The 14,290-nt window shown below is 45.8% G+C and overlaps 1 protein-coding gene across 2 annotated transcripts in view; it reads right to left on the bottom strand.

Moving 5' to 3' along the window:
* LOC115189702 (TBC1 domain family member 15) overlaps positions 1 to 14,290 on the bottom strand; it is a 64,013-nt gene that overhangs the window by 37,635 nt on the left and 12,088 nt on the right. For both annotated transcript variants that reach the window (XR_003876977.1, XM_029748242.1), the window contains exon 6: positions 5,035 to 5,137. Coding sequence is in view for 1 of the 2 variants with exons in the window: in XM_029748242.1 (XP_029604102.1) it covers positions 5,035 to 5,137 (103 nt within the window). In the remaining variant the exon portion in view is untranslated. The remainder of the gene's footprint in view (positions 1 to 5,034; positions 5,138 to 14,290) is intronic.

Below are 14,290 nucleotides of genomic sequence, written 5' to 3'. Positions count from 1 at the left end.
GTTGGTTACCGGCCGGCCGAGACGCTGCTCATTCATCTTCGCAATTGGATTTTTTAGAGTCGCATTAGAAAACAATATTCCAGCAGCGTTAACCCCTTTGTGAAGAGAGGCCACCCAATGTTATTAGCAAGTCAAGGCTCATTAGCTTCTCCTCCACAATCCCTGCTTTACTAAATGGCTCCTGTAATACTGATCTAGGGCAGGAGCGAGGAGGCTGGGCTGGGAGGGAGGCACCCTGAACCTTAATGATGATGAGTACAGTACTCTCACTCAGCCAGGCAGCCTCAGCAGCCAAGCTAATGTCTATGAGATGTCGCTGCTATTCCATAACGCAGTCGGGATCTAAAACAATGTGCAACTACAGTTAGGCCTGTTATCTGCCCACAACGCATTACCAGACGTCGTTAACAACATGCCCCGGTTCGTTTGGAGAGAACAGAGGCACGGCCCACTTTTAATTATAAAGGATAACACTAAGACCTGCGCTGACGGAGGTTCTATTTCAAACAGAAAAAAGATTTTTATTACAAGAGTCAAAATGTCAACGAGAAGGACAATAGATAAATGATCCAATTAAAAGTCCCTGAGGCGACCTAAAAACAACTCCTGCCAACTATTCCCTCTGTCTGCTGGCCATGTAGCCTGGTGCTGATGGCGAACAAAGTTTATTACCCAGATCTCCCCTGTTCAGAGCATGTACCCCCCCGTAACCCCCATCCTTTATTACCCAGTTCTCCCCTGTTCAGAGCATGTACCCCCCTGTAACCCCCATCCTTTATTACCCAGTTCTCCCCTGTTCAGAGCATGTACCCCCCTGTACCCCCCATCCTTTATTACCCAGTTCTCCCCTGTTCAGAACATGTACCCCCCTGTAACCCCCATCCTTTATTACCCAGTTCTCCCCTGTTCAGAGCATGTACCCCCCTGTAACCCCCATCCTTTATTACCCAGTTCTCCCCTGTTCAGAGCATGTACCCCCCCCCCCCCGTAACCCCCATCCTTTATTACCCAGTTCTTCCCTGTTCAGAGCATGTACCCCCCTGTAACCCCCATCCTTTATTACCCAGTTCTCCCCTGTTCAGAGCATGTACCCCCCTGTAACCCCCATCCTTTATTACCCAGTTCTCCCCTGTTCAGAGCATGTACCCCCCCCCCCGTAACCCCCATCCTTTATTACCCAGTTCTCCCCTATTCAGAGCATGTACCCCCCTGTAACCCCCATCCTTTATTACCCAGTTCTCCCCTGTTCAGAACATGTACCCCCCTGTAACCCCCATCCTTTATTACCCAGTTCTCCCCTATTCAGAGCATGTACCCCCCTGTAACCCCCATCCTTTATTACCCAGTTCTCTCCTGTTCAGAGCATGTACCCCCTGTAACCCCCATCCTTTATTACCCAGTTCTCCCCTGTTCAGAGCATGTACCCCCCCCCCTGTAACCCCCATCCTTTATTACCCAGTTCTCTCCTGTTCAGAGCATGTACCCCCCTGTAACCCCCATCCTTTATTACCCAGATCTCCCCTGTTCAGAGCATGTACCCCCCTGTACCCCCCATCCTTTATTACCCAGTTCTCCCCTGTTCAGAACATGTACCCCCCTGTAACCCCCATCCTTTATTACCCAGTTCTCCCCTGTTCAGAGCATGTACCCCCCTGTAACCCCCATCCTTTATTACCCAGATCTCCCCTGTTCAGAGCATGTACCCCCCTGTAACCCCCATCCTTTATTACCCAGTTCTCCCCTATTCAGAGCATGTACCCCCCTGTAACCCCCATCCTTTATTACCCAGTTCTCCCCTATTCAGAGCATGTACCCCCTGTAACCCCCATCCTTTATTACCCAGTTCTCTCCTGTTCAGAGCATGTACCCCCCTGTAACCCCCATCCTTTATTACCCAGTTCTCCCCTGTTCAGAGCATGTACCCCCCTGTAACCCCCATCCTTTATTACCCAGTTCTCTCCTGTTCAGAGCATGTACCCCCCTGTAACCCCCATCCTTTATTACCCAGTTCTCTCCTGTTCAGAGCATGTACCCCCCTGTAACCCCCATCCTTTATTACCCAGTTCTCTCCTGTTCAGAGCATGTACCCCCTGTAACCCCCATCCTTTATTACCCAGTTCTCCCCTATTCAGAGCATGTACCCCCCCGTAACCCCCATCCTTTATTACCCAGTTCTCCCCTGTTCAGAGCATGTACCCCCCTGTAACCCCCATCCTTTATTACCCAGTTCTCCCCTGTTCAGAGCATGTACCCCCCTGTAACCCCCATCCTTTATTACCCAGTTCTCCCCTGTTCAGAGCATGTACCCCCCTGTAACCCCCATCCTTTATTACCCAGTTCTCCCCTATTCAGAGCATGTACCCCCTGTAACCCCCATCCTTTATTACCCAGTTCTCTCCTGTTCAGAGCATGTACCCCCCTGTAACCCCCATCCTTTATTACCCAGTTCTCCCCTATTCAGAACATGTACCCCCCTGTAACCCCCATCCTTTATTACCCAGTTCTCCCCTGTTCAGAGCATGTACCCCCCTGTAACCCCCATCCTTTATTACCCAGTTCTCCCCTGTTCAGAGCATGTACCCCCCTGTACCCCCCATCCTTTATTACCCAGTTCTCCCCTGTTCAGAACATGTACCCCCCTGTAACCCCCATCCTTTATTACCCAGTTCTCCCCTGTTCAGAGCATGTACCCCCCTGTAACCCCCATCCTTTATTACCCAGTTCTCCCCTGTTCAGAGCATGTACCCCCCCCCCCGTAACCCCCATCCTTTATTACCCAGTTCTTCCCTGTTCAGAGCATGTACCCCCCTGTAACCCCCATCCTTTATTACCCAGTTCTCCCCTGTTCAGAGCATGTACCCCCCTGTAACCCCCATCCTTTATTACCCAGTTCTCCCCTGTTCAGAACATGTACCCCCCCCCCGTAACCCCCATCCTTTATTACCCAGTTCTCCCCTATTCAGAGCATGTACCCCCCTGTAACCCCCATCCTTTATTACCCAGTTCTCCCCTGTTCAGAACATGTACCCCCCTGTAACCCCCATCCTTTATTACCCAGTTCTCCCCTATTCAGAGCATGTACCCCCCTGTAACCCCCATCCTTTATTACCCAGTTCTCTCCTGTTCAGAGCATGTACCCCCTGTAACCCCCATCCTTTATTACCCAGTTCTCCCCTGTTCAGAGCATGTACCCCCCCCCTGTAACCCCCATCCTTTATTACCCAGTTCTCTCCTGTTCAGAGCATGTACCCCCCTGTAACCCCCATCCTTTATTACCCAGTTCTCCCCTATTCAGAGCATGTACCCCCCCGTAACCCCCATCCTTTATTACCCAGTTCTCCCCTGTTCAGAGCATGTACCCCCCTGTAACCCCCATCCTTTATTACCCAGTTCTCCCCTATTCAGAGCATGTACCCCCTGTAACCCCCATCCTTTATTACCCAGTTCTCTCCTGTTCAGAGCATGTACCCCCCTGTAACCCCCATCCTTTATTACCCAGTTCTCCCCTATTCAGAACATGTACCCCCCTGTAACCCCCATCCTTTATTACCCAGTTCTCCCCTGTTCAGAGCATGTACCCCCCTGTAACCCCCATCCTTTATTACCCAGTTCTCCCCTGTTCAGAGCATGTACCCCCCTGTAACCCCCATCCTTTATTACCCAGTTCTCCCCTATTCAGAGCATGTACCCCCCTGTAACCCCCATCCTTTATTACCCAGTTCTCCCCTGTTCAGAGCATGTACCCCCCGTAACCCCCATCCTTTATTACCCAGTTCTCCCCTATTCAGAACATGGCTGCGCCCCAAATGGCACCCTATTCACTATATAGTGCACTACTTTAGACCAGAGCCCCTTTCCCTATATAGTGCACTCCTTTAGACCAGAGCCCTATTCCCTATATAGTGCACTACTTTAGACCAGAGCCCTATTCACTATATAGTGCACTACTTTAGACTAGAGCCCTATTCCCTATATAGTGCACTACTTTAGACCAGAGCCCTATTCCCTATATAGTGCACTCCTTTTGACCAGAGCCCTATGGACAATAAAGGGAATAGTGTGCCATTTGGGACAGAGTTAATTTCTCCTACCCTGGCTTTCAGAGAGGCCTCATAAAACAAACCAACAAAATGTGCTGCTCTCATTTAGTCACCGGCCTGCTCAGAACAAACTCGTTAAGTCACCGGCCTGCTCAGAACAAACTCGTTAAGTCACCGGCCTGCTCAGAACAAACTCGTTAAGTCACCGGCCTGCTCAGAACAAACTCGTTAAGTCACCGGCCTGCTCAGAACAAACTCATTTAGTCACCGGCCTGCTCAGAACAAACTCATTTAGTCACCGGCCTGCTCAGAACAAACTCATTTAGTCACCGGCCTGCTCAGAACAAACTCGTTAAGTCACCGGCCTGCTCAGAACAAACTCGTTAAGTCACCGGCCTGCTCAGAACAAACTCGTTAAGTCACCGGCCTGCTCAGAACAAACTCGTTAAGTCACCGCCCTGCTCAGAACAAACTCATTAAAATAACAGAGTTTGTTCTGTGAATCCTGAGACCCGTATAGAGGCTGGGAGGAGACCCGTATAGAAGCTGGGAGGAGACAAGTATAGAGGCTGGGAGGAGACCCGTATAGAGGCTGGGAGGAGACCCGTATAGAGGCTGGGAGGAGACCCGTATAGAGGCTGGGAGGAGACCCGTATAGAGGCTGGGAGGAGACCCGTATAGAGGCTGGGAGGAGACCCGTATAGAGGCTGGGAGGAGACCCGTATAGAGGCTGGGAGGTGGAGGATTTAAGGCAGTGACTACATGGTAAAGTATTGCTGGAGCGTCAAGCAAGCATTGACTGTATTGAGTGAGACAGCTGTGCCGAGGCAGGTTCTAGACTAGGGTGTGAGGAGGCAGGTTCTAGACTAGGGTGTGAGGAGGCAGGTGCTAGACTAGGGTGTGAGGAGGCAGGTGCTAGACTAGGGTGTGAGGAGGCAGGTGCTAGACTAGGGTGTGAGGAGGCAGGTTCTAGACTAGGATGTGCAGGCTGTACCGTAATAAGTCCGAAGGTGGCATCATCTAGCAGGTTCTCAAAGGACTGGGACATATCTCTGCTGTGGGGGCTGACCTGGAGGAGGGAGGCATCTGTGGTCGACCTAATGGGGAGGACAGAAAGAGAAAGAGAGAGAGAAATTACAATAAGTGAGATATGACAGAAGTGAGATATGACAGAATAGAGGAGCAAAGTTCAAGCCTCAGAGTGTCTGTATCATGGACTCATCATGAGACTAGTCTGGAAGAGAAGCTCCAAGAGTCGGTGGTTTCAGGGCCGAAACTTTGGTTTAGAAGTGTGGGGGGGTGACATAATTATTATATTTTTTATTTTTATCCAGTCGGATAAACACTCCAAACAGCCTCCCCAACCGCTCGGAGGCCTCCGCATGGTCCTAAAGCACACCGTTACTTCTTTTTGTATCACATTCCAATGATAAAATCCCACGCCCCCAGTGAAAGTGGCGTCTCCTGTCTCAGGGAACAAGCTTGTCTGGAAGAGAAGCTCAGAGAGTCACTGGTCTCAGGGAACAAGCTTGTCCAGTATTGGATTCTGCCATTACAGAATCCAATATTGTGTCAACCACTTAACAGTCCTTCACTAAGCTGTACTCAGATCCAGCCTGTAGACCTCTACAGAAGCCCTTAACAGTCCTTCACTAAGCTGTACTCAGATCTACCCTGTAGACCTCTACAGAAGCCCTTAACAGTCCTTCACTAAGCTGTGCTCAGATCCAGCCTGTAGACCTCTACAGAAGCCCTTAACAGTCCTTCACTAAGCTGTGCTCAGATCCAGCCTGTAGACTACTACAAGTCACAGGACTTAACTGTGTGTTGTTAGTGTCTGGCTGATGTGTGGAGTAGACTACTTCTAGTGCTAACAGCCCCACAGCCAGTGGTAGTGTCCCAAATGACACCCTATTCCCTTTATAGTCCACAGGGCTCTGGTCAAAAGTAGTGCACTAAATAGGAAACAGGCTGCCATTTGGGACATGAGGAGAGTCTTTGCTATGGTTAAGATGATCTCCACTAGGACTTGTCCCTCCATGAATTATTGAAGAGCTCTATTGATTTTTCCTGGAAATTGAATAGGGACTCTTAACAGACTAAACATTTAACACGTAAAAAAAACACCAGGTGTGACAACGGTTGCTTCACATCGGGACGTATTCACATCGGGACGTAGCACGGGGAAACACTGTCTGCTGCTTGCGGAAACATAACACACTTCGTTCAGTAACATCCCTGTACTAGAGTAGGTAGGCTCAGTGACTAGTGTTATGCATATCATACAGTGGGTTCAAACAGGGGTTGTGTCCCAAATGTAGGGCCCTATAAAGATCTGCGTTGCGGAGAAGCGGACGGAATTACGGAATCCAAACATTACAACGGAATTCAACAACATTAAAACATTTAACTATTGAAGCTAGTAGGACATCACCTAAATGTATTGAAGCTAGTAGGACAACACCTAAATGTATTGAAGCTAGTAGGACATCACCTAAATGTATTGAAGCTAGTAGGACAACACCTAAATGTATTGAAGCAAGTAGGACATCACCTAAATGTATTGAAGCTAGTAGGACATCACCTAAATGTATTGAAGCAAGTAGCACATCACCTAAATGTATTGAAGCTAGTAGGACATCACCTAAATGTATTGAAGCAAGTAGCACATCACCTAAATGTATTGAAGCAAGTAGCACATCACCTAAATGTATTGAAGCAAGTAGGACATCACCTAAATGTATTGAAGCAAGTAGGACATCACCTAAATGTATTGAAGCAAGTAGGACAACACCTAAATGTATTGAAGCAAGTAGGACATCACCTAAATGTATTGAAGCAAGTAGGACATCACCTAAATGTATTGAAGCAAGTAGGACATCACCTAAATGTATTGAAGCAAGTAGGACATCACCTAAATGTATTGAAGCAAGTAGAACATCACCTAAATGTATTGAAGCAAGTAGGACATCACCTAAATGTATTGAAGCAAGTAGGACAACACCTAAATGTATTGAAGCAAGTAGGACATCACCTAAATGTATTGAAGCAAGTAGGACAACACCTAAATGTATTGAAGCAAGTAGGACATCACCTAAATGTATTGAAGCAAGTAGGACATCACCTAAATGTATTGAAGCAAGTAGGACATCACCTAAATGTATTGAAGCTAGTAGGACAACACCTAAATGTATTGAAGCAAGTAGGACAACACCTAAATGTATTGAAGCAAGTAGGACATCACCTAAATGTATTGAAGCAAGTAGGACATCACCTAAATGTATTGAAGCAAGTAGGACATCACCTAAATGTATTGAAGCAAGTAGGACATCACCTAAATGTATTGAAGCAAGTAGGACATCACCTAAATGTATTGAAGCAAGTAGGACATCACCTAAATGTATTGAAGTTAGCAGGACATCACCTAAATGTATTGAAGTTATTCAAAAATTCTATAACTTTCCCAAGATGATCATAAAACATGAACAAAATAAGTCAGTGATGAATAAATTCCTTCAACTTCCTGAAGAGGCCAGGTCACAGGAATGCCCCTGTCTGTGTGTGCCCGTTTGTCTACCACTTTCTGTAGCCGTTAGCGATGATGCTAATGAAAAATAAACAAATAAAAAACGCCACCTGGCAAAATGGTAGCCTATTCCCTTTATAGTGCACTACTTCAAAAGATGTACACTATATAGGGAATAGGGTCACATTTGGGACAGTAGTGTGATGAAGTTAATTTGCCTGTTTGAATAGTCCTGCAGTCCCAGAAAACCAACAAAGCAGTTGTTAAGGCGTGCAAACTCATTAAAAACCTCTGCCAGCTGTAATATACTCTGGGATTTTAATATTCAGAGCTGTTTCAAATAAACTCAACTGTGCTCAGTTTGGCTCATTTAAAGCAGAGGAGAGAGTGAGGCTCCATCCCAAACGACACCCCGTTCCCTATAAAGTACTTTAGAAAGTAGTGCACTTCATAGGGAATAAGGTGCCATTTATAGGGGTATAATGGGTGGCCTATTGCCACTCCGGACAGGAGAGAAAATGAGAAGAGAGACAGGCGGGTCGAGGATTAAAAAGTGAACAACAATAGGAGGGTCATTCTGTAACTCCTCCAGACTCCTGGGGCCAATTCAGTGACATTGAAACATTCCTAATTGATATTTGGGGAAAAGGTTGATTACAAATGAAAGCTGATTGTAATGGGCTTTTATCTGTGGATGAGTCTGCCTATACTAGGATGGAAGCAAATATAAGTAATTATAACTTCACAACAAATCATACAAATAATTATGTACATTTAACAGGAATATGTTAATGTATCGACAAACGATTATGCATTTTTATTTGTCATTAAGTTAATTTAGGAAAATCCGATGGAAGGTTGACATTTGAATGAATTGTAATTTGTGTTGTTTAAAGGCCCAGTATGGTCCAAATTCAGTGTTTCATATCATAATGTACAACTGATGTATTTGCTATGCTTTATCTTGACCAAGTCGCAGTTGCAAATGAGAACTTGTTCTCAACTAGCCTACCTGGTTAAATAAAGGTGAAATAAATAAATATCATATTGTACAACAGCTGATGAAACTAACACTGTAAAAGAATGAAAACATTTGATCAGTTTAATTTCCTGATAATTTCTAGTTGAAAATAAACTATATACACAGGACCTTCTAATCAGCAGGTTGGCATGGGCGGGAGTTTCAGCTTCCCATGGTGACATCACAATGCGGTAAATTAGTTAATAGACCAATAACAAAAAGAGTTCCAAACCTCTCTGCCAATAAAAGCTAGTTTTCCATTTTCCCCTCCTCACTTAGATCCCTCCCAGACAGTCTTAGCAAAATTCTTGCCAGAGAAATTACATTTTTGTCCATTTTAAATGGAAATTATTATACATTTACATTACATTTAAGTCATTTAGCAGACACTCTTATCCAGAGCAACTTACAAATTGATAGTATGGTACTTCAATAAACCAGCAAACCAAGCTGTCATCTTGTGAACCAGTGGATGTAAAGAATTTAGCTAAAGCATTTACTACAAATTGAATGAACAATGTTGTAAGCTTGCCTTGCTGTTCATTAAAACATGTTTCAAAGTCAAACACTAGTCATTGTTCTTTATTGTAGTAACATTGGAGATTGAAGATGTTTGTAACGGAGCTGAAGTAACTATTGTAGTAACGTTGGAGATTGAAGATGTTTGTAACGGAGCTAACTATTTTCTAGCTTATTGTGTAGTTGATGATGAAAAGAGCTGTATGCCTATGGAGCTGTGTGGCCCATCTGTATGGACCCTAAAACGTTTGGTATAAATAATAGTTCAGAACAGTGGTTTTAATTGCTTCAACTGGTTAATCATTAATCCCCAAGAAATTGCAGAAAATTACAGAGTGAAGGAAGTGCAACTGTCAAACTACTATTATGAAATAAAAGTCCTGCTTCAGTACAACTCCACATTGAACCACAGCCAGAAGATGACTACATTACTACTCCACATTGAACCACAGCCAGAGGATGACTACATTACTACTCCACATTGAACCACAGCCAGAGGACAGCTACATTACTACTCCACATTGAACCACAGCCAGAGGACGACTACATTACTACTCCACATTGAACCACAGCCAGAGGATGACTACATTACTACTCCACATTGAACCACAGCCAGAGAACAGCTACATTACTACTCCACATTGAACCACAGCCAGAGGATGACTACATTACTACTCCACATTGAACCACAGCCAGAGGATGACTACATTACTACTCCACATTGAACCACAGCCAGAGGATGACCACATTACTACTCCACATTGAACCACAGCCAGAGGACGACTACATTACTACTCCACATTGAACCACAGCCAGAGGATGACTACATTACTACTCCACATTGAACCACAGCCAGAGAACAGCTACATTACTACTCCACATTGAACCACAGCCAGAGGATGACTACATTACTACTCCACATTGAACCACAGCCAGAGGATGACTACATTACTACTCCACATTGAACCACAGCCAGAGGATGACCACATTACTACTCCACATTGAACCACAGCCAGAGGACGACTACATTACTACTCCACATTGAACCACAGCCAGAGGATGACCACATTACTACTCCACATTGAACCACAGCCAGAGGACGACTACATTACTACTCCACATTGAACCACAGCCAGAGGATGACTACATTACTACTCCACATTGAACCACAGCCAGAGAACAGCTACATTACTACTCCACATTGAACCACAGCCAGAGGATGACTACATTACTACTCCACATTGAACCACAGCCAGAGGATGACTACATTACTACTCCACATTGAACCACAGCCAGAGGATGACCACATTACTACTCCACATTGAACCACAGCCAGAGGATGACTACATTACTACTCCACATTGAACCACAGCCAGAGGATGACCACATTACTACACCACATTGAACCACAGCCAGAGGATGACTACATTACTACTCCACATTGAACCACAGCCAGAGGATGACTACATTACTACTCCACATTGAACCACAGCCAGAGGATGACCACATTACTACTCCACATTGAACCACAGCCAGAGGATGACCACATTACTACTCCACATTGAACCACAGCCAGAGGATGACTACATTACTACTCCACATTGAACCACAGCCAGAGGATGACCACATTACTACTCCACATTGAACCACAGCCAGAGGATGACTACATTACTACTCCACATTGAACCACAGCCAGAGGATGACTACATTACTACTCCACATTGAACCACAGCCAGAGGATGACTACATTACTACTCCACATTGAACCACAGCCAGAGGACGACTACATTACTACTCCACATTGAACCACAGCCAGAGGATGACTACATTACTACTCCACATTGAACCACAGCCAGAGGACGACTACATTACTACTCCACATTGAACCACAGCCAGAAGATGACTACATTACTACTCCACATTGAACCACAGCCAGAGGATGACTACATTACTACTCCACATTGAACCACAGCCAGAGGATGACTACATTACTACTCCACATTGAACCACAGCCAGAGGATGACTACATCACTACACCACATTGAACCACAGCCAGAGGATGACTACATTACTACTCCACATTGAACCACAGCCAGAGGGCACATTATTGTTCTGCGGTTCTCATTTGTTTCTCATATGGTAAGTATGTGTTGTTGCATGAGAAATCATGTATAAGGAAAGCTATTACTGCCGTCAGTAGTGGCATTGTGAAAAACACAAGGCTCGTCTTCAATGAATTGCGAGGTAAGCAATCCTTTGGCGGCTTCTGCTGTGCATGAGTGATGTCCCATTCCATAGGGTTATTTATCTCTCCCTACGACTAAATGCTCCGTTTGAGGGATACTCCCCCACCGAGGGACACTCGAAAACGAGGGGAGGCTAAGATGGGTTATTGGAATTGAGAGTCTCTCTCGCGCTCCCCACCCCCCCCCCAATTGGTCCTAAGAGACCAGTAGACTGTTTAGCCTGACACAGCAGGTGGAAGGTAAGAGAAGGCCACACCAACACAATGTAGCCAGCCACACACAGAACACACAGCAACTCACCACCCACAGCATTAGCATAGAAATGGTGTTGAAACACAACCGTTAAAACCGTCCAATCCACTGAAGTAAAGGGGAGCCTTTAACAACCCATCACAGCATGGCAGCATCTAGAAAGAGATAAACTGCAATAGCAGCTCCCCGCATGCAAATAAATCCCACAGCCTTCGTTCCAAATGGCACCCAAATCCCATATATAGAGCACTAACTCCTACCAGAGCCCCTCTATATAGGGGATAGTGTGGTGTTTGGGACGCCACCACGGTGTAAAGGCGGTTATTATTATTACTAGAGAGGGGAAACCGCTGCTAAAAGGCCACTGAGAAACTGTCTAACAAAACACCTGATAGATGAACAGACAGATCTGTGATTCTGTTGGACACATATAGGGCTGAGACTGGCACCCTATTCCCTGTTTACTGCACAACGTTAGACCAGAGCACTATTCCCTGTTTACTGCACTACGTTAGACCAGAGCCCTATTCCCTGTTTACTGCACTACGTTAGACCAGAGCCCTATTCCCTGTTTACTGCACTACGTTAGACCAGAGCCCTATTCCCTGTTTACTGCACTACGTTAGACCAGAGCCCTATTCCCTGTTTACTGCACTACGTTAGACCAGAGCCCTATTCCCTGTTTACTGCACTACGTTAGACCAGAGCCCTATTCCTTGTTTACTGCACTACGTTAGACCAGAGCCCTATTCCCTGTTTACTGCACTACGTTAGACCAGAGCCCTATTCCCTGTTTACTGCACTACGTTAAACCAGAGCCCTATTCCCTGTTTACTGCACTACATTAGACCAGAGCCCTATTCCCTGTTTACTGCACAACGTTAGACCAGAGCCCTATTCCCCGTTTACTGCACTACGTTAGACTAGAGCCCTATTCCCTGTTTACTGCACAACGTTAGACCAGAGCCCTATTCCCTGTTTACTGCACTACGTTAGACCAGAGCCCTATTCCCTGTTTACTGCACTACGTTAGACTAGAGCCCATGTGAGTGAGTGAGTGTCTCTCCTCCCAGGTTCTGTAGCAGCGCAGCAGAACCACCATAAATCTCTGCTGGATGAGCAATGAAGCCTCCTGTAAATGACATTCATGTTAAGTAACACCGACCGTACAAACACCGGTCCGCTTAACTGGGGACTCTGTCCCCACAGCGCCGCCGGGGACTCTGTCCCCACAGCGCCGCCGGGTATAGTACCATGCTGCTGTCACAGTATATGGTAAAACAAACGGGACCACACTACTTTCTACTCCTCATGGGGAGGTAATCAATGTGTACGGAAATAATGAAACACAAAACCAAACAGACAGACCCATGGTTGTCCTGTAGTGTCCTTTCATAGATGTCAGGTATTGTAGTCAGTGTTAAAACCTCTACTCCTGAGTCAACACAGTCCTGGTTACTGTACCAAACAGTGTACACTGAACGCTGGCCAACAGGACACGTTCACATCAATATTGTGATGGATACAGTCATGCCTTCATAAAACATTATAATACCTTGTAAACAATATCAGCAGTAACACCAGTTGATGAGATTGCCAATAATAATCATATGAATTAAATGAGGCTACCGGTACTCATAAGGGACATACAGTGCATTCAGAAAGTATTCAGACTCCTTGATTTTTTCCCCCCACATTCTGTTATGTTACAGCCTTATTCTAAAATTGATTAAAGAAACAAAAATACTCACCAATCTACACACAATACCCCATAATGACAAAGGGAAAAGAGGTTTTTAGAAATGTTTGCAAATGTCTTAAAACTAAATAAACAGAAATAACTTATTTACAAATGTATACAGACCCTTTGCTAGGAGACTCGGAATTGAGCTCAGATTAATCCTGTTTCCATTGATCATCCTTGAGATGTTTCTACAACTTGGTGTCCACCTGTGGTAAATTCAATTGATTGGACATGATTTGGAAAGGCACACACCTGTCTATATAAGGTCCCACAGTTGACAGTGCATGTCAGAGCAAAATCCAAGCCATGAGGTCGAAGGAATTGTCCGTAGAGCTCCGAGACAGGATTGTGTCGAGGCACAGATCTGGGGAAGGCAACCAAAACATTTCTGCAGTGTTGAAGATTCCCAATCATTTTTTATCCACCAAGACTCTTCCTAGAGCTGGCCGCCCAGCCAAACTGAGCAATCAGGGGAGAATGGCCTTGGTCAGGGAGGTGACCAAGAACCCAATGGTCACTGACAAAGCTCCAGAGTTCCTCTGTGGAGATGGTTGTCCTTCCGGAAGGTTCTCCCAACTCTGCAGCACTCCACCAATCAGGCCTTTATGGCAGAGTGGCCAGACAGAAGCCACTCCTCAGTAAAAGGCACATGACAGCCTGCTTAGAGTTTGCCAAAAGGCACCTAAAGACTCTCAGACCATGAGAAATAAGATTCTCTGGTCTGATGAAACCGAGATTGAACTCTTTGGCCTGAATGTTAATCATCACGTCTGGAGGAAACCTGGCACCATCCCTACGGTGAAGCATGGTTGAGGCAGCATCATGCTGTGGGGATGTTTTTCAGTGGCAGGGACTGGGAGACTAGTCAAGATTGAGGCAAAGTACAGAGCGATCCTTGATGAAAACCTGCTCCAGAGCACTCAGGACCTCAGAATGGGGCGA

The sequence above is a fragment of the Salmo trutta genome, unplaced genomic scaffold, assembly GCF_901001165.1.
Source record: "Salmo trutta unplaced genomic scaffold, fSalTru1.1, whole genome shotgun sequence".
Lineage (NCBI taxonomy): Eukaryota > Metazoa > Chordata > Actinopteri > Salmoniformes > Salmonidae > Salmo > Salmo trutta.
This window is presented reverse-complemented; position numbering and strand designations above follow the sequence as displayed.